Source organism: Lactuca serriola, chromosome 4 (assembly GCF_051521515.1).
Source record: "Lactuca serriola cultivar US96UC23 chromosome 4, Lser_US96UC23_V15, whole genome shotgun sequence".
NCBI lineage: Eukaryota > Viridiplantae > Streptophyta > Magnoliopsida > Asterales > Asteraceae > Lactuca > Lactuca serriola.
In genome coordinates this window covers 104,017,083-104,039,280 of record NC_136411.1, presented here as the reverse complement: position 1 = coordinate 104,039,280, position 22,198 = coordinate 104,017,083, and the positions used below count along the sequence as shown (strand labels likewise).

Genomic DNA, 22,198 nt, shown 5'->3' with positions numbered 1-22,198 from the left:
AGAGAGAGAGAGAGAGAGAGATAAATAATTTATTAATATATTATATGATTATTATATTAATTATAAATAGTTAATGGTTAATTAAGAGTTAATCAGAATTAATTGAAATTAATTTTGGGTTAATTAAAATTAATTAAAAGGTGCAAGGGTTAAATTAAAATTGTTTAATAGTTGAACAAGAAATACAATTCTAGATCCATCCTACGGTTGGACTATTTAAAGGAGCTTAGGAAAGGTTCGAGCAACTTAATAAATCATATTAGGAAACTGTATTTAAATCGGATTAAAATACTATTATTTTAATATTCAAATCTAGGGTTTTGGGATTATCTGGCAGCTATATAAAGGGTCATAACCCTTGTGAAAATCGATCCCTTACCCTCTCATAAGCAGAAATCAGATTCACTTCTCCCCTCTATCCTAAATATCGATCCTAGGGTTTCATAGGGTTTTATGTGTGACACATTAGAAGCTACCACACTATTGGAGCTAGGCTTTCCAAAGAGATCCACAAGAAGATTTATAGCATCAAGTGTTTATTACTAAACGTATACTTCTAACCCTAGTAAATCTCAAATTTAATAGATTAGATGTTGTTTCATAAAGTATGTTGTTATAATAGTTAAAATGTCATCAAGTTCTAGGTTGATGTGCCCATAAGAGTTTATGTGTAAAAATCCGTTGTGCAAATGTTTCTTTTTTGTAACCTAGAAAACCCAGCAGAGGTAACAATATATAAATAAAGGAGAAAAAAACATTATATATGAGGTTAAATTAGATAAACAAAGAAACAAAAATATACTTTCAACCAGGTAATCTAATGAGTTGGGTAACTTGGATCAAATTTTAGGTTTTATAAATTTTACTATAAATTTATGTTTTATATTATTTTTATATATTAATATCTACAGGGTCGGGTCCAGAGTCGGGACTAGAGGTATCCACATCCTCATTCTCATTCTCACTTTTTTATTTGGGGATTTCTCAATCCCGGTCAAATTGGAGATTCCGCAATCAAATTGGGTGCAAGTTTCGAGTTCTCCATTGGGTATGAGTTTTTTCCCATCCCTAGTATTATGAGATTATTTATTAGGTAATCTACTCTAATAAATGAAAATCATTTTGCCACATGTCACACTCTCATTGATTTCGCCACATGTCATTTTGTGGTTGCTTTCAATTAAATTTTTTCTACATGGCATTTTGTGGTTGTTTTCATTTTTATTAAATTTCATATAATAATTAATTAAATGTATTAATTGCAATAAATATAATAGTAATGCATAGCAATTTCATTAATTGAATTTCCTTCTAATTTCTAAATTAAAACTCCATTAGTTTCCTTTGTTTATTTATCTAAATTATTTGTTTAAATTTAAAAGAAAAAAAAACATTTTAATTTTAATAATTCAATATTTTTCTAATTTTTCTTATAAATTCAAACTTCTTAAATGTTTAGAATTTCATATTTAATTTTTTTAAAATGAACTCATATAATATATAGGTCTTACACCTGGTGAATATATAAATAAAGATAAAATTATTAAATGATATAAAACTTTAATGTATGTATTGGACGGGTATGATGCAATGAAGGGTGATCGAGACAAGATATCTCCTTAGTCTTCAAGTGAGCTTTACATAAGCACATGTATGGAGATATTTATTTAAATATAGTATTTTAATGATAGATTATTTAATATGATATAATTGCATAATGCAATTCTCTCATCTATATTCTATATAATAGTTGTAATTGGTCCCATTGATGTAGGAATGAAACAATCTCACTAATATTTGAGAATGAAAACACGCAGGCTAGCAAGTGAGTATGGGGTTACTACTTGTACGAGGACCCATATGTCATAGATAGTTGTAACTTGTAAGGCTAAGTGTGTTATTTGTTCTTCTCGTAAATAATTAAAGTGTCTGCTGACCTACTTGATGTTAGATATGAAATAAACAAAGTACCATTTGAGTTTGAAAATTGAAATTCCTTTGTATGCTATTTCATTATATTGTTATTTAATTAAATATTTTATACTGAAATGTATTGGATGTCATTTTACATTTTAAGTCTTATTTATCCCATAAGGCAATGTTTGTCTTATGAATTACCTTGTTTAACATTATTCCATGAACATTTATGTATTTTGCTTGGGTTGAGGAAAATGGAAGAGCATAAAAGTTATGTTAACAAGGAGGATATTTGTATGTAACACATGTGTTAGTTGTGTTGTAATAGTTTAGTAGTCTTTAGTCTGAGACAGTTTTGACGTGGGCCGTTCAGATGATGCGGTTAATATTTTTTTTGAATATTACAGCTCATTAGTATGTGCAAACTACTATTTACAACACCACATAATTTAGATATAAAACGATACAATATTATCACTAAACTTATACAAAAATTTATTTATATTGATTTTTTGAAAGGAAAAAAGAAAAGTAAAATTGGAATTGAATCATGTTGTGTTAACTTGTAAATATGTCGAACGAACTGGTACATAACTTTTTGCCATCTCATGCCACTTTATCTTCATCCATGAATTTCAAACTTGCAAGAGCCATGACCTATCATCCATATAAAACACTACATTAATAATCTCATATATTATAAAATAAAACGTATAATCTTTAAAACATAACTTAATACAAGAGTACTCCCTAAATTTTTAACCTGAAAATCAACCAGTGATAGGATAATATGACTGTTTACAAGAGTACATAACTTTTTTTTAAGTTTTGAACCAAAACTTAAAAAAAATTACATACCAACCATTTTTATAGTTTTGTCAATATTAAACATTAAATTAATATGTTAGGTGACATTATTTCCATCTAGTCAACTTAGGTAACTGGACTTTATACGATCATCAAAAAGGACTTATATAATAATATGATATTATTCAAGTGAGGTAGGGTGCTATCAATTTATTTATTTTACCATTTAACCCATTTTTATCTTATTACTTATTTCTTACACCCATTTCACCCAACCCCACTTATCAAAAGCTATTTTCTTAGAAGAAAACTTCAATCGCACCATTTTTATTTATTCGGATTTCCTTCTTCTTTTTTATTGTAATGAAAGAATCCTTTTAATTCTTTTCATGAAGCTACCCTTTAATCAAGGTAACTCGACCAACAATCCTCGGACGAGATGTTTTTGTGCTAGTAGTTATGTCTGATCAATAGAATTGATCATCAACCTTCGATCTTTGAGAGGTTTGCATTTTTACCCTCAGGATCTTTGAGCCATAGTTCACCGAACCGTACCATTAAGAATTAAGGTCTTTAGTTTGTAAGTCTAAACCCAATAGTTTTGAACCAATGGTTGATGAATCAGAAGACTCGACCTATTAAATATTTCGCATCGCAAGAATGTTCTAAAAGTCCCTATTTAGTAATATCAACGTATTCTTTTAATTTCGTCTTTTTAGAATATTTTAACAGAATACTATGTGTATTATTTTAATTTCATCTTTTTAGAACTTTTGCCTTGCTGATGTGGATTTAGTTTTTTTATTTTTTTTAGTTTTTTTGGAAAAAAGAAAATAATAAAAACTGTTCTTTTATTTTTTTTTCACTATTTTTGCATTTTAGAATTTCTTTTAGTTGTTTTGATCTTGAAGATGAGTGGCTAGGATCGCATCCTATATCTTACAAAAAAAAAAAACAGTCTCAAATGAACCTATATATATATATATATATATATATATATATATATATATATATATATATATATATATATATATATGAGTATGATAAAATAAGAACGCCTAAAAGGTTGAGAACTCGAGAACAGATCTGGACTATCTAAATACTAAGATCTATGGTTACTATTAAATGGGGGGTTTATGAAAAATTCTAAAAGTATTGGCATTTAAGTGTAACATTTGAATGGTTAGAAGAGCATAATAGGAATTGCAACTTTACCTAATTCCTATAATTTCTCACCCTCTCACCTCTTACCTTTCTTATTCTCATATCTATATCCTTTCTCTCTAGGGTTTCATAAGATGCATCGACTGTCACAACCATAGCCGACCTTCCCATGGTCTAAACAACATCACTTGCAAGAGGATTCAGAGAAAGAGAAGGAGAGATCGAGAAGGAAAAAATGTTCGCGATTTGGGTTGTTAGCGGCGAATAGCACAATAGGATTCAAAGAGATATTGAGAAGGGGAAGTAAAAAGTCGTTTGTGTTCTCGGTTCTTGATCTAATCCAAATCGATCGACGAGTATTATGCCATCCTTTTCTACCAACTGAATCTCGATTTCCAATGTGTTGTTTGAATCGTATACAGATAATTCGATATATAAATTGAATGTCAAATTCAAATTGATCGACACATACAGACCTGCCTACTATTCGAGCAAATACTTGATTGCATATCGTTTTGGTTACAAATATTCCAGACCTACATCCAGATTCAAGAGGCGAAATTCTTTTTCTTGTGTATGTTTCTCAGGTACGGTACTTTACTTATTTAAATTGGCTAATAGAGGAAGAAGATAAGTTGTGCACATAAGGTGCTTGATGAAATGCCCGAATTAAGAAAACTGGAACTTGAATGCTTGCTCGATTCTTTCTCAATCTTTTCTTTAATTTTCTTTTTCTGACAATATTTAATGAAAGAAAATCAAAGCTAACATTTTGCTACACCCTCAATGACAAGCAAAACCAATAGAACATTCAAATTATCTATATTGATGCAAACAAAATTATTCAGATATTTCTAATTGTTTGCCCTTTGTTTTTTTTCCTTTTCTGGAATAATCATGCATGAATATAGTTATAATCATACATGAATATAACTATAACCATATATACAAGCGTTTGTGAATAAATGAAGATGCATATATACATTATTATAGTTTGTGAATTATTTTCAGGAATAATCATACATGAATATAGCTATAATCATACATGAGAATTACTCAAATATTTCTAATTGTTTGCCCTTTGTTTTTTATAAGTATGAATGTATGAATAACAAAGATCACATGTGTCTTTGTTTTTGGGTGTGATGGTAGCATCAAGATTAACGACCATGAGCGCAACATCGTTTTTTATGATTATAAATGTACTAGATATTTTTTTTATCTGTTTCATTCTTTAGTGATTTCAACTAATTTTTTTAACTTCCCATTGTTCTTTATTCATTTGCGATTACACATGTATTCAATTGTTTTACCTTTGTATTGTGCTTTCTTCATTTGTGATTATAATTGTTTTGAGTCTTTTTTATCTATCCTATTATATGTTATTAATTAAAGTATTTGTTGTAATTTATAATTATTTATGATTAACATAACCCGATCAAATAAAATTCTAAACAATTATGTAAAAGTTTATTTTTATGTACATTTCAATCATTAATGAATTTAACATAAAAGTGTTTTTTTTAATCTAAATAAAGCATAGTTAAAAAAACAAAAACTTAGAAGTTATAAAAAAAATTATTTTTCATTCATTAATGAATGAATTCATATGAATCATCTGGTATAAAAAATGTTTTTTTAAATTAGAAAAATGATATTTTTTTTAAATATATATATATATATATATATATATATATATATTGGAAACGGTCCCTAAATTTAAGGAAAGTGGTTTCTAATTTTATATAATTTAATTAAAACAATTACTAATATGCCCTTATATAATGATGGGTCCAGAATTGTTCTCGCGTTCTCAATCTTTTAGGTGTTCTAATTTGATCATTTCCCTATATATATATATATATATATATATATATATATATATATATATATATATATATATATATATATATATATATATATATATATATATATATATATATATATATATACACACACACACACACACATGACATCTTGTTATGCAAAATGCAAAGATTCAAACTGTGGAAGAATAATATGCTTACTTGGATCAAGATCAGTGACAAGGGCAGCTGCATTGAAATAGCAAGTGGCTCCATGTGCTTTCATCCTTTGAAAATAGCTATTGAATGCAAAAGATGCATGATCCTTGATTGTATTTGGCAGAAAACAAGGCTGGTTTGGTTGAATCTTGCTACAATCTGCACCATTTTCACATGCCCAAACAACTGCCCTTTGCAATTCTTCATCTGGGGTTTGCTCATCAGCTACACACCAATCTTCAAATTGCCCATCTATACTCATCAAGAAACCATAACATCACAAAACAAAAACAACATCATAAACAAAATGCGGGTTTATAATTATTTTGATAATGGGTTTACGTGTCGTTCAAAAAAGAGTAAATGGGTACATGCCACAATACGCCCAGACACAGTCAACATGAGAAGTTAAATCACAGTGTCTTTATAACTCATAAGTAAGGTGACACGATGATGGTTACCTAATTTATGTATTGAGAAAATGGTGATAAGAAGAAGCATTTTGATGAAAGCTTGTGCCATTATTTGGTAGTTTTTGAATTGTGAAATCTATGTGTTTTGTGTGATGAAGGTTAAGAAGAGAATGATTGTTGTGTGATCCTTTTTGAATGAGAAAATGAGAAGGGAGTGTGAGAATATTTGGTGTTCTATTTGAACCCTCATTGCTTTAGTTTAAAATGTGTCATATACACTTCCTGATAAATTCCATTGGGGTGTTCTTCCTTTTAACAACAATGAAGGTTACAAAAGATGAAGCCAAAAGAGAATGCGATATAATGAGATGAACATCAGAAAGTGTATAATATTGTACGAAGGGTTAATCAACAAGATATATAATTAAATATATGGTTAAATGTGTGTCTATGTAAGCACATTTTCACATTGTAACAAATATATGGTTATATAGTTACTTTTGTCTATATAAAAATTCAAAAAATCATTGCATAAACAAGCTTTTAACCATTAAAATACATCAAGAGTGAGCTTTATGTATGGTTTTAATTTTATAAAGTAAAGAAATATAAGAGTAAATTACACGAATGGTCCCTATGGTTTAGAGTAATTTACGTGTTTGGTCCCTAACTTTTTTTTAACTCGGAAGGTCCCTAGTGTTTGTTTTTGTTACACGCTTGGTCCCTATCTCACCTAAAAAGACTATTTTGCCCTTGATTTTTTAACTTATTTAAATAAACACATCCCCAAACCCAACCCTCTTACATTACCTTACCTAACATACCATTTTTCCCTATAAAAATAATACTCTTTTTAGGTAAAACAGGGACCAAGCGTGAAACGAAAACAAAAAGTAGGGACCAAACACGTAATAAAAACAAATATTAGGGACTTTCCGAGTTAAAAAAATAACTTAGGAACCAAATGCACAAATTACCCAAAACCATAGGGACCATATGTGTAATTTACTCGAAATATAATGATGATTGTTGGGACTACAATCATCATTCATTCCTACCATCATCGTCAAGGAAGCCTAAAAGTAAGCAATAAAGAAGATAAGATATTCTTTACTTCCCCAATTTTCCTCCCAATCACCATGTGTAACTCACAAGCCTCCTACAATTTCATAAAAATAATAATGAAAGAAAAAGAAAACTACAATCTGCCTTATTTTCTTGAAATCAAAACAGAAAAATCCTTGCTTTTACACAAAAATCCCATTAAATCGTAACTTTTTTTATGAAAATACGCCCGATTTATATATATGCCTGAATTAAACCATGCCTTTGTTAAATCCATTAAGTCAAAATTACAAAAGTAATACTTATACAAACTACATCAAACACAATAGTTTAGATATACCAGAGGTAAAAAGACTGTTCACATAGAAGCCAAGAAAAATTGTATATCATACACATGACAATAAAAGAAAATGATTTAAAATTATTCATTTAAGAAATAGTTCTAAAAGAAATTATCCACAAAAATAAGTAGATAGATACTAACATGCACACAAATATACACAAACATAAAACGAAATAACCAAAACCCAACACAACAATATACTCCGACAACTCAAACATAAACATTACATCTCAACATCATCCATCCATACTCTTACACAAAAAAAAAAAAAAAAAAAAAAAAAAAAAAAAAAAAAAAAAAAACCCATTATATCTGTCTGTATTAAGTCCATTAAGTCGAAAAGAAACAAACAGTCAGTCTCCTTTGGAAGGTGTGGTATACATGTTCTTAAGCAAATCTTGGATCTTATTATACATCGGATCACCACCTTGTGACACCCTCGATGAACTCTCTTGCAACCTTATTTTCTCAAATAAATATTGTTTCTCAGCTTCCGCCTCATGCAACCGTTGTTTCAAATACCTATTTGCATAATCATCCTCCGACTTTTCCGTTTTGGCAAGAGCAATCCTTTGAAGTCTCTCGGCTTCTCTTCTAGCTTCATTAGCTTTTAAGTCAAACATGTCCGCTTCCGCTTGTTTAAGTCTCACAATGCTTTCAAGCTCATCTACTTGATGTTTCTTTTTTTGTCTTTCCATGTTAAGTGATGTCATTTCACGGGATTTATCTTTGAGTTCTTGATCACATGCTTCTAGGGCTAATCGCGCTTTTTTAACTAAACGTATTTTTTCTTCTTCTACCATTTCCATTTTTTTAATTGCTTCATGGACTACATCGGCTATTCGGTTAAAAGCTTCTTGTGGTGGGATTAATCGCCCTTCTTCTGTTTCTTGTGGGGACCCCGTGTCCATTTCTATAGATAGTTTATGAAACGGTTAAATGCAAGAAATAGCAATGTACTTTCGCGTTTATTTGTTTTATTAACTATTATTGATTATTGATTATTGATTTACTTACCTTGAAAAAATGACAATATGGATTTACAAGCTACACCTTCACCCAATCCGGTTTTCAATTTTTCCAAAAGCTCTTCACATTTGAAATACAATTTCCTCCCTTTAACTTCTTCACTTCTATGAAATATTCTTCTAACATATTCAAGCTCTCTAATCAAAGCATCACGATCCCACAAAGGAACACACTGATAAAACACATCTTTCACCCACCCGAATAACTCAGATGTTCTCATACATGCCCGACACCTAAAAAGCATCTCCCCGGACCCGGACCCGGATCCGGATCCTGCCCCATTTCTACCCGGGCCCACACCAATCTGCCCGTTTCTTATAGCACAATCTGTGTGTGTCCAATGAGAACAAACATCACACCCAATCCATCGACATGTATTCACCTCAAAATCAAACTTTGTACAAATCACACACATACAAAGGTTACAAAACCCGTTTCTTTTAGTACAAATCTCACAAGAACAATCATCAGCTGGAATTTGGGTCCCACACGCGATGTTCCTACACCTTTTGTATAAAAAGATTTCTATGAGGGAAGCTTGTGAGAGACTTACAGTTGGGTGTAAAAATGCTTGTATTCCAGTCTTGACAGCAACTAGAATCTCTAGTTGGCCTCTGTGAGCTATTGTGAGGGTCTTTTCGGTCAAATCACCTCGACCTAAAACTGTTTTCTGAAGAGAAATGTATTCTTCTCGGTGTTGATGACCACCAGATCCTTCAATAAGAACTCGAAGATCGTTCTTTAGCTTCTCTAAGAACTCGTAAGGTAGATTCTGCATTCTTTCTGCAATTAGATCCACTCTTTCCCTACATACATCTCTAATGGACATTTTATCTGACCCTGAGATATGGTGGATGACAGAGTGTTCAGGGGTATTATTGTCATTTTCCTTTTTGGATAGGATTAAAGGGTCAGGCCAGGTGTCACGGGAGCTTGCACTTTCGGTTGGTGATTCGCGGATTTGATCGGAATTTGAGCCGCGTTCTTGAAGATTTGGTGATCCGGAAGCATCTGGTGGAAGTGGAATGAGTGATAAAGAGGTGTGAAGAGGTGTGGATCTTACTTGCTGACGTGGAGGTAGCATTGTTGGTGAAGGTTGATTGTTGAAATGAGATCCAGAAGAAGTGCCCATGAAATGTAGTGTGTGGATTGATTCTGAATATGCAACAATGAGTTAGAATACGCAATGCAATTGTAGTAAGCCAAAAAATTTCAAGAAATGTGATGTTGGAATGGTATTAAGTCAATGTTGTGTTTTCAATCTGATGCTCGTAAATGGCATATAGATTGTTGATGCCCAAATTTGGGGGAAAATGTAGCTGTGGGTGTAAGGGTAGTTTAGCTGTAGGGTTGCAATCAGAAACCCTAAATTACAATTTTAATTCTTCATAGAACTATGCATCTCTGCTAGATAGTAAGAAATCATCAGTTCTTTCATATACGGGAAAACAAGCGCCCGAATTTTCGGGCTTCATAGCTGACACTGCATTAGGGCTGAGCTCTAATCGAAGAACTTGTTAATTTCAGTTCGAGATTGAGGTTTTGAAAATCCGCACCCGATCACTAGCTCATGAAACCCTAATGCTAAACTGCCAACTCAATTACTTCAATCATGCCAAAAAATCACAGAATCAAATGAAATTGAAAAGTTCCGAGGTTTTCATCCAGTATTATGTTGGAAACTAGAGAGAAATGTGCGAATACTGCAGCAAGAAGAAGGCTATGACAAATTTAAATGAAAGAATACTCACCAGAAAACAAATACTCGTCGATCTCAGGAGAGAATATCAAATTAGAGTCAAATCATGTGAAGGGGAGAGTTTTGAGATCTCTTCAGTTGCGATTTTAGAACTGGACCTTAACAAAACCTTGATTGAACTTTTGGGTGATATTTTCCAACAAGAAAAGGTCAAAATGCTCTCTTCGAGCTAATTACAGAAACAGTCCCTTGAGTACTTGAGACTATACCGAAGCATCCACAATCCAAAATGTTTGTTTTAGTTAACGTTGTTATTTTTTTTTTTTTTTTTTTTTTTTTTTTTTTTTTTTTTTTGTAAGGCTCGCCAAATGCCGCATTGGAATTAGAAAACGGCATAAACCGAAACTGAAACTAAATATTTTTGGTGCAGGGCGATTTTATTTGTATAAAAACCGAAAATAAGTAAACCATACCGAATATTTTAAATAGTTATATAATATTATATTATTTCCTTTATTAATACTAGCCGTTTGCCCGCACAAAGCGGCGGCGGCGAATAGTTTCTTTCAAGCAATTAGTTCCATTCGGAGACATGTTATATTTCTAAGAACACTTGCACCATTATCGATCGGTTTCACAAAAATAAAAAGTGCAATGCCAAAACCAAAAAATATTGTGGTGGTGGATTCCATGGAGGAAAATGAGATGAAGATTTGAATTAGTCTCCGGTTAACTATATTTTATAAAAAAATTAGGAACTCCAGTTTGAATGGGCTTTTAAATTTCAAATGATTTGTCGAAAAGAAGTGTTTCAGATTTCGAATGCACCAGATACCAGAGAAGAGATATTTTAGTAGTATAAGTTAGATTAAAATTGATAAAAATACTAATTCAATCCCTAAAAATAAGGAAATACTAATTTAAATGTGTTTTTATACTTGTATCCATAGCATTATCATTTGTAAAATATATATTATAATATTATTATATTAATAGTTGGTTGTATTTTAAACTTAAAAACTTGAACGTCTTAAAAAAATGTTATTATTATATTGATTCTATTTATAGAAATAGTAAGATTTGTTTTATAAGATAGTATATAGATAATAGTTATTTAAAAAAAGAGGGATGAAGCAATATGTTTGAGCAGGATAATCAAAATTTCTAATTTTTCCTAATTTTTTACCCTCGTCTTCTATCGCGTATTTTATGTATTTTAATATTTTGTGTAATGTGTGTATTACAATTTGGGTTTTGTTTGAATGTAGTGTGCGTATACGTTGTGTATTACTATTATATGTGTATTATATATGTGCACTGTTATATATATATATATATATATATATATATATATATATATATATATATATATATATATATATATATATATATATATATATATATATATATATATAAAACAGAGACGAGCTTCAACATATAATTTGAAGGCCTAAAAACCGATGAGCATGGAGGGCCACGGCCAAAATTTTATATTTTTTGTTTAATATGTATAAAATGAAAGTATAAATGGCTATTTGTGACTATAATAAACAAATATTAATAAAATATTCTAACAAGAGAATGAAAATAAAAAATTGAAGTTAGAAAACTAGGTATGCATTCCAACGGAACACAACGGAAACCTGAAAATAATTGCATCATCACATGGCAATCAGTATAAAAGCGGAAAAAGAATAATATATTTTAACAAATAAAGTTAATTTTTCTAGCAATTTGAAAAAGGTAAAACTCAGACATGTGGTCAAGAACATGGACAACATATCCAGAATCAATGTATTTATTTGTTCAACGGCTTCATTTTCAGGTCCCGTTTGATAGTTTCTGTTTGAGAAAGTGCTGTCTGGTAAAGTGCTGTCTGGAAAAGTTTTCTGACTGGGAAATAAACCATGATGTTTGATTGTACATATGATTGACTGTGTTGAATGATGAAAAAAATAATAATTCAATAAAAAATAATTTTAAAAAAAGTTATTTAAAAAAATTAATAATTCAATAAAGAAAGAAAGAGGCGGGGTTTGATGTATAATTGTCTTTCCAGCCTATTTAACCAGAAAGACATGATTTTGGGGCTTTCTGGGAAAGACATATCTTACCAGGAAATACCCCTTCTTTTGTGCAAATCAAACAGTCTTTCCGGTCCATTCAGCCAGAAAGATCTGTTTGGACCTGGAAAGATGCGTATCAAACGGGACCTTAATTAGGATTTATGACAAACAATAGCTTTATCGGAGTAAGTTAGAGGCCGGAGGATTTTTTTAGTTGATCATTATCATAAACGAAGCGGATAAGTTCGATCAATTGACGTTGTTATATCATAAATTATGAATTATGAATATATTTTCATTCTTGTGTACCCCAAGAAGAGCGTCGCAAACTTTGTTTCATGGTCCTCTTTTTATATTGTTTTTTTGTAAAAATTATCTTTTCTATGTACTTATAAGTTGTGGACTTTTATTTTTGAACAGTGGCATCAAAACTTATATAAACAGAAAACCTAGCGAAATGCTAGATTACAAGAAAAATACAAAAAAGTTAAATGAGATACATAAGCCATGAATTCCAAACTACATCAGAGTTGGAATCCCGGTTTTTCAACCACGAAAAAGAAAGCAAAACAATATTATCAAACAACGAAGTCTTCTTGATCTTATCTCCTTCAAACGTAACATAATTCCGGAATCTCCAAAGCATCCATATCTTGATTATAACAATGACTTCCAATCTATGTCTTCTCATGCCTCTTTGTCAATCCACCCATGAGAGCCATTCCTTTATAGAAGCACAATTCGAAAATGTATTGTTGCACCATCTAGCTACCAAAGTCCACAGACTACACGCCACCTCGCAACGAAAGAAAATAAGGTTCAAAGTTTCACCACCTACATTATAAATTGGACATAGGATAGAGGACAAATTCATTCCACATTTTGAAAGAATGAATCTAGTAGGTAATCTATCTTGAACAACACCCCACAAAAAGATATTGACTCTAATTGGGAGAGTTTTACACCATCTAGTAGTCTCCGCTCCATCTTGAAAATTGACAGTATTAATAAAATTCCGAGTAATCTTAACTGAAAAAACCTCATCCAAATCCAAAGACCACTGTAACACCGAAATTTCAAAACAATTTTTCATTTTAAAATAATCGTTTAATTCTTAGAAACACTTTGCTTAAAATCTCATTCATAATCAAATTACAAAACATAACTCCGTTTTCACTTGCATAATAAACCAGGATCCTCAAAACATGATTCTTTCTCTGGTGTGTACAATCGAGCCGGTGCCGTCCCGTGATCCTGAGAGAAACCTGAAACACATAACACAAAACACTATAAGCACGAAGCTTAGTGAGTTCCCCAAAATACCACACATAACACATATTAGCCACTCGAGGCTATAACTCTATGGGTCCGTGGACCCTACTCTGTGAACCCTCTGGTTCTAACTATGGGAACCTTCCGGTTCCAACTCTATAAACATGCACAGCATAAATCACATAGAAATAATGCAGCACAACACATAACATACATATAGCATACAAATACTATGTCACATAACTCTGGTTACCTACTCAAGGTAAGGTATAGTGAGAGGACTCACCTCGCGTATCTCGATAACTCGCAAATCCCGGAAATCACTCGTGCTCGATCCTCCGAGCTATAGTCCTCCTATAACACAATATATCTCTAAGTAACACTTTCTCAACTAAGGTTGACTACCCCCATCAAGTCAACACTGGTCAACTCTGGTCAACGGTCAACTTTGACCGGACTCGGCGAGTGCACTAGAGCGACTCGGCGAGTCTATACGTGTTCACTGACTCCCTAGGATCCTCTTTTGACACGTCGAGTACTTCCCTGACTCGACGAGTTCCACCTTAAGGGTTCTATATATAGTGAGGCTATTAGGGTTATCTAACAAGGAAACCCTAATTTGGTTGCTTAAGCCCTAAGCAACCCATAGACTCCTTTAATCAAGCCCATGGATGATTTCCTTATGGGTTTCCCCATAGAATTCGTCCACCCCTTGATTTAAGGCAATCCATGGCCCAAATTACAATTATCTTATAATTACAATTCCAGTCCCTTAAGTTTAATTAATCTCTTTTAGTCACAAAACTAATTACCAATTAATTATTGACTAATATTAATTAAACAATATGATTTCTCCTTTAATATATTATTCCCATAATATATTAATAAATCATATTTAATCCTTTCTCTCCATAATTCATCCTATCAAGTTGCTTTGGTGAAGGCAACCCAAAAGGACCATGCACCATCGGGTCAAGTACATACCAAAATAGTTATGGACTTGGACACTAATCCAACAATCTCCCACTTGGATAAGTCTAACAACTATTCTGCGTATGACTTCAGATCCTGATCTGCAATCGTAGCTTTCCAAAGCCGCCGTCAACTCTGATCCTATCAGATATGTGTGTCCTTAGATAAGGGATCATATATTCCTCCATTCTAGATATCGTATGAGATATGATTTCAAATCATTCTCTTTGTACTATATCTCGATTTCCGATTTATGACGACTGACTAATTGAACAAATTAAATTAGCCCTATCCCGGCCGAGCATTTACGTTTGTCATCACTAAATCATCAAGGGGCCCAAAGATATCGCCTTTATCCTACTTTGGATAAAAGAAATGGATAAACTTTGATACAATGCTTGCTTGCACTTACTAACCAAATCACACTCAACAATATGTTTTATAACACCAAGTTACTAGTGTGTTTACATATTATCAATATGCAACCGATTTGCAAGATACAACTCACACATCTCGGTTTCAAGAATATAAGATGTTATCGTCTCACTAATCACTCGTGATACAATTTCATGGAGTGATCCAAGTGAGCGTGGGTTTAATCCAATGCTCAAATCATATTCATAAGCACTCATGAACGTTGCAGCAAACATTCGCTTATGTCTAACGCTCTTTAGACAATCCACCCACCAATTCACGACAGTCTTCATTCATATCTACTTCCAACATATGAACGACTGTGGCCCGTTTGAATAATTCGATTATTCTTAATAAACTCAATTATTCTGGAAGTCAAAACATGCAAATGTGAAACACAAGAATAATACTAATCCCATATGGCCTCAAACATTTGAGTATAAATAAAACACCTTTTATTTATCACCATATCGATTACTCATTATTTGTCGTTTCGGGTAATCAACTTCTTACTTGAATTACAACACTTGTCCCATGCTCCTAGCATGCACACAATGTTTACCTATGGTTCTTACTTTGTGAAATAGATCACATTGGACACATTTCCAATCATTCTCATTTCACAACTCCAAATCCATTTTTCATAAGTTTAAGAATGTCAAATTCTTGCCACTTATAGAATATGCTTGATTCTAACATTTTATGCAACTATCCTTTCGTAATGTCACTAAACCAAAGTCACAAAGACTATTGCCAATGATATTACAAATTCCTCTATTGGAGATTGTTACAAGACAATTCCTTAGATATGATGTTTCTCATTCAAAGTACATTCCTTTGAACATCCTTTTGCATAAAAGTTTCTAATCTAGACATAGATTTTCATATTCAATTCCCAATATGGACATGCTTCCATATTTTCCATTTGACAACTCTTTCTTAATAGAAACTTATCTATTCATAATGATGTCGATATGGTCCATCCAATATGGAAACATTTCCATATTCTCCAATACTATACTTCCAACTACTCATAAGCGACCAATCCTCGTCGAACTTTGGATTGTCCTTTGATAGTTGTTTAATTATTTTAGTCAAAACCAATTCTAGTCCTTTTTCCCTCTAAATGCGCTAGACATTTGGAAAATTTTAGAATGGTCAAACATTAAAGCATTTGCAATCGATCCTATACCCGAAGCGTATGGGACACGAAGCATAATGTTTTATTTGCTATGTTCTCAAAAATCGAATTGTGAAGAGGAATGTCGTAATCATAATTGAAATTTTAAGAACATACTATGTACCTTTGACTAAATTTATTAACATTTCTCAACCTAAGCCTTTAGATTTGAAATGAAGCATAATATTCTCTCCCTTAATTATAGCAAAACAACTTTACAACCCTTACGACTTTGCAAGGTGTAACTCTTGTTTCTATAATTAATATTGCCAACTTGCAATACGTGCCTTAATAATCATACAATCATAACATTTATGCTCCTACTATCATGATGATTATTATAAAACATAACACTTATCCTCCCACTAGCTTTGACATGTATTCATAAACCTCTTAACTTTCAGAAAAACAATGCTTATTGAATTTCTTAAGTTCATGTTTCTAATACTTAGTGCTTTGATAATCTTTTATCAAGGCTTCTTGAACTTATACACCTTTGCCTTCGATAGTTCATATGTGTGTCTAAACACTTAAGACTAATTTCCATAACCTCACAATTCAAATTATGGAAAGGGATACCGTAACCATAATCGAATTCGAGAATGCAATTTTACAATTACTATCTTATTAAAATCTTTCTTAGTGAAAGCATTTCCTCACAATCAATTTCATGAAGGAGGAAATCTTATGACACCTAGATTTAAACGGTGTATGTGTTCCTATCCATGTGAATTTGTTAAAACTAAAGTTTACGACAAATTCAAACTCATATGGACCGAACTTTCTTAATCTTGATTTCTTGCCTTATGGTAGCACAGCTGTCCACCACGTTTTCCAAGTAGTTAAGCAGCTCACCTTTTCCTATCAATGTACCTTTCATTGATCAAGGTGCCTTGCGATTTATGCATTCAAAATGAGAACTCATAGGACTCACATGCATAATTAACTCAATTGGAATAGCACAGAATCAAAATACTGTCATCACGATAGGTTGTAAACCTCAACTCGTGTGCTAGTGATGATCGATAAGGTTTATTTGATTTGTTCTTGAAACCTTTAAAGACCATTAAGACTCCCACTGATTCCTTGACATATAAGATTCTCTTGTCAATTAACATTTCTTGACAAACAAATATTCAAGAGTAGTGTAGCTTTTATCAAGACAAAACACTTCATAACTTTGGTCCTAGTTGGTCTTTGTCTTATCTAAGACATCACAACTTTCCACAATTGATGAATGTTATAAACCTTCTTAATACTTGTCACTGATTGTCACAGTCTTAACTTTAAGACTTGTTATTAGAACGAAGTATGATAGATTTCTTGATTTAACCATTTCTTCAATCCTTGATTCCTCTTCTTAGACATACAATTGTACTAAGACTCACTTAGAGGATCAATTGAGATATGGTTCTCAATCATTAAGACCTATCATAAAGCATAAAAGCTACTCTCCCTTCTTCTTAGAATGGAGAAACTTTTATCTTTCTGCCTACTTGATTCTTCTTATTCGTTCTGCTATTGATCTAAACCCTTTAATCAATTTAGAATTACACCTAATCTTGTAAGTATAATCATATTTACTAAACCTTTAGTAAATCATGACGAATATCTTTGTTACATTTATGGTGAACTTGATCAACACACAACTTTGTGTACTCGATCTCCTAGTCCTTCACTTGACACTTTGTCAATGAATTAGTCTAATTATCAAATATAAGATTTCTCATTCATCATGCAACCAAGTTGCGTGATTCCAAATTTCTGTCCAATTGAAACTTTGGCGATGAGAAACTCTCCCTATTTGGTAAATTCTCGACATTTCCATAAATAACATAAATAAGAATCATATCCATTCGTTGTAGAAATATTCAAACATCAATTTTCATAACGATTTCATTGCAAGGAAATAAACAAATAAATAAATAAGTCAAACAAAATTTATTTTATTTATAAAAGCAGCGGAAAAATTTGTCCTTACAATGCAAAATCCATTGAAAACTATGTAAAAGGAAAATTTCTAACAACTCTATCATAACTATTTAAGCTCAAAATCTAATCTTCAAGTCCATGCGATCGAGATCCATCTCTTGGTGATTAGATTCATCTTGCTCTCTCTCAACAAGCTTCCTTTCTTTTCACCGATCTTGCAAAACACTCAAATGCAATCTTATTACATCATGTATTAAGAATGAATAGAAACTTAACGGAGTTAGATAGTGGATTCTTACCTAAAGTAGAGCCATACGTTCTGACTCTCCCATCTCTTAGATCTCTTAGGTAATTAGGGCAACTTCGTCTCCAATGCCCCTTCTCTTGGCAATAAAAGCAAATTGACTCTTTTGGAACAACACATGGAACTACTTTAGACATCGCCTTTCTCTTATGATCAAACTTTTCGATCATTGCATGTCTTTCATTGCCATTGTCTATATACATAGAGGTCTTGAAGGCAGATTCACCAATCAACTTTGCTTTTCTATTGTGCCAAACCATTACTGATTCAGCAGCAATAAGCATCTAGGTGAGATCTATAAGGGTCACGTCGTGATTCATCATATAGTACTCTCTTACGAACTCACTATACGAGTTGGGAAGTGACTGAAGAACCCAATCAACAGCTATTTCCTCACAGACAACGGATCCCAACATTCTTAGTCTATCAATGTGCGACTTCATCCTTAGGACGTGTGCACACACCGACTTTCCTTCTTTATGTTTACTTGCCAAAAGGGCTTGAGTGATATTGAACCTTTCAATTTTACAATCTTGTGGGTTAGGAAGAATAATTGGAGGAGGAGGAGGAAGAAGTGAAGCATGATTTCTTGTTCCTCGATCAAATCGTGGAATATCATCTTCATGTGGAATGCTTGTTCCACGGGATTTGGGAAGACCATAGTTGTCGAACTTTGACATCTACAAAACGGGAGAAAACAAATTCAAGTTAGTTGATTGATAGTAAATCACCCAAATGAAATACTAAGGCTAGGACCCAACACAATATTCTACAACTCGAGAGAGGGATGTCGTAACCCAAATTGCAGAACATTTGAAGGTAAGTGAATGACGATTCACTAATTTCCACCATGAAAAAAAGCGAAAAAGAAATTTAAGTTTTAAATCTATGAAAACTCCTAGATCCTTTGAGATACATTGAACTTTCAATGGCATGTTTATATCTCGATATGCCCCTCTTGTTTGTGACTGGGATGCCGAGGATCACAAAGCGGGTGTGAATAACCATGCAAACTTACATGGTGCCCTCACATATTACAGTCACCTATTCGATGTGCCGGTAAACCACACACGCTCCACCGAACTATGACAAACATTGAGTCACCCTTTGCTACCTTTGCTTAGAACCATTTAGTGTGCCGGTAAACCACACACGCTCCACTAACGTCTTCGCAAGGGTACAAAGTGTAATTTCATGGAATTTCATCAATTCACTTTTGCCTAAGTAACTAAGATTGGGAATTTTATGAACACATTTAGTTACTTTAATAATTCAGTATACTTATAATGGAAGGTTTCGTCCTATCCTACCCGTTCGGCTAACGACCCTCCACTAGTCAAGAGTGCGGTGGGTAAGAGTGGATACCCATTCAATCGCCATTTTATAGGCAATTTCCTTAAACACCCCTTATAGACCAGCTTCGTGAATGAGGCCTACTAACGGTAAGACTGACTTTTACTCATACATATATATAATGTTAGACTTTTAATGTTATATATATATATATATATATATATATATATATATATATATATATATATATATATATATATAGTATAGGGTATATTTTACACTTTTAAAATATTTGGGTGGTTCAATTTAACAATTATACTTTTAATTCGATTAAATTGTAAACCTAAACTTTTATGGATTTATTAAACCTCTTTTAATTATACACCTTAATTAATTAATAAAACCATAAGGGTGTGATTTGAACTTTTTCAAAACTATACTAGAGTTTTAGAATTTAACATTCCTAATTAAACTTTTAATCAACTTTTAAATTCCAAAACTTGAGGGCAAGTTTTGAAACATTTCAACACATTAGGGTTTAGAATTTAAATATACATCAAAATTAAACTATTTAATCAAAATTTAAATTTCAAAACTTGAGGGAAAGTTTTGAAACCTTTTTCAAAACATTAGGGTTTCAACTATTTAAATTTCAAAACAACAAAACTTTTGGGTTCAAATTTAAACTATAAAACCTAAAGGGCAAAATATGAAACTTTTCATAACAACAAGGATCAAATAACAAATAATTCAAATTAACATTTAATCACATAATTATCCATATTTGATTTATTTAATGATTTCTTGCAAAACAATTTATCAATTTACTCAAAATAATTAATCAATTATCACATAAGGAAACAATTATCTTATTAATTGATAAATATCTTCAATTAGATCAAAATTATAGTCAAATATATCATATAATCGGATTAATATTGATCTAACATGATAAGGTAACTATCCATAAGCAAAAACAGCAAGAAATCACGAAATACCCTCCATCTGACGAGTTGACTCGTTGAGTCAAGCCTGGACTCGTCGAGTCAGCATGGACTCAGCGAGTTCAGCTATGGACTCGGCGAGTCTAGCCTCCAGAAAACCAAAAAACGAATTTTCCAGTTATACAATGCATCAATACAATTGAAACCAAGCTAGGCTCTGATACCACTGATGGGTTTTGGTCATAAGACATCCTATGTGCTCATACAAACCCTAATGCTTGGATCTAGGTTTCTCTATTGTACATGCTTTGAATCCAAGACTATAAACCCTAATTCTAGCATATGGAAATCAATATTAAGATATAATTAGGTTTAAGATATTACCTTGATTGTTATGTAGTAATAACAATCCCAATTCCTCCTTGAATTGACTTTGGAAGGCTTAGAGTCACAAGTGTCACTCCTCTAATGGCTCACAAACACCATAAGCAAGAGGATGAAGAGGAGAGAGGATGGAGGCTGCCCAAAACATGTTCTAACCCTAGAAGAGAAGTTCCCCCACGTTTTTGAGCCTTAAGGGTTCTATATATAGTGAGGCTATTAGGGTTATCTAACAAGGAAACCCTAATTTGGTTGCTTAAGCCCTAAGCAACCCATAAACTCCTTTAATCAAGCCCATGGACGATTTCCTTATGGGTTTCCCCATAGAATTCGTCCACCCCTTGATTTAAGGCAATCCATGGCCCAAATTGCAATTATCTTATAATTACAATTCCAGCCCCTTAAGTTTAATTAATCTCTTTTAGTCACAAAACTAATTACCAATTAATTATTGACTAATATTAATTAAACAATATGATTTCTCCTTTAATATATTATTCCCATAATATATTAATAAATCATATTTAATCCTTTCTCTCCATAATTCATCCTATCAAGTTGCTTTGGTGAAGGCAACCCAAAAGGACCATGCACCATCGGGTCAAGTACATATCAAAATAGTTATGGACTTAGACACTAATCCAACAGAAATGACATCTAAAATGGTAACCTAAGTCCCCAAATCAAAAGGAAAGGCATAAAGCAGAGCATTTGGGACTCTCTGGACCTACTAAGGTCCAGATCTAGGTACCATTTCCCCATGGGACCTCTCACACTCCAAATACAAGGCAAACAAGGCATGAAGAAACCCTAGATTTGACCCTATCCATAAAAACACGAGAATAAGCTCTGAATATTACCTCAAATAGCTTCCTCTGCCGAAATGGAAGTAGATCCAAGCTCCCCAACTCTCCTAGCTTGGCCTTCCTCTTCCTTTCTTGCAAACACACATAAAGATGGTGAATAATGGCCTCTTATC

General features: G+C 32.4%; 2 protein-coding genes across 2 annotated transcripts; both read right to left on the bottom strand.

Annotated features, from left to right (window-relative positions):
- Positions 1–2,270: 2,270 nt before the first annotated feature.
- On the bottom strand, positions 2,271–6,587 carry LOC145100276 (glucan endo-1,3-beta-glucosidase 4-like). Its single transcript, XM_079037612.1, has 3 exons — positions 6,374–6,587; positions 5,916–6,164; positions 2,271–2,574 (listed from the first exon to the last, which is right to left on the bottom strand). Exons 1-3 carry the CDS (start codon positions 6,432–6,434, stop codon positions 2,540–2,542), a joined length of 345 nt encoding a protein of 114 aa, XP_078893738.1. The 5' UTR covers positions 6,435–6,587; the 3' UTR covers positions 2,271–2,539.
- A 1,204-nt stretch (positions 6,588–7,791) lies between these two features.
- Positions 7,792–10,656, bottom strand: LOC145102211 (OBERON-like protein). The gene is made up of 3 exons (XM_079039584.1): positions 10,514–10,656; positions 8,751–9,917; positions 7,792–8,646 (listed from the first exon to the last, which is right to left on the bottom strand). Exons 2-3 carry the CDS (start codon positions 9,892–9,894, stop codon positions 8,087–8,089), a joined length of 1,704 nt encoding a protein of 567 aa, XP_078895710.1. The 5' UTR covers positions 9,895–9,917; positions 10,514–10,656; the 3' UTR covers positions 7,792–8,086.
- Between the last annotated feature and the right edge of the window lie 11,542 nt (positions 10,657–22,198).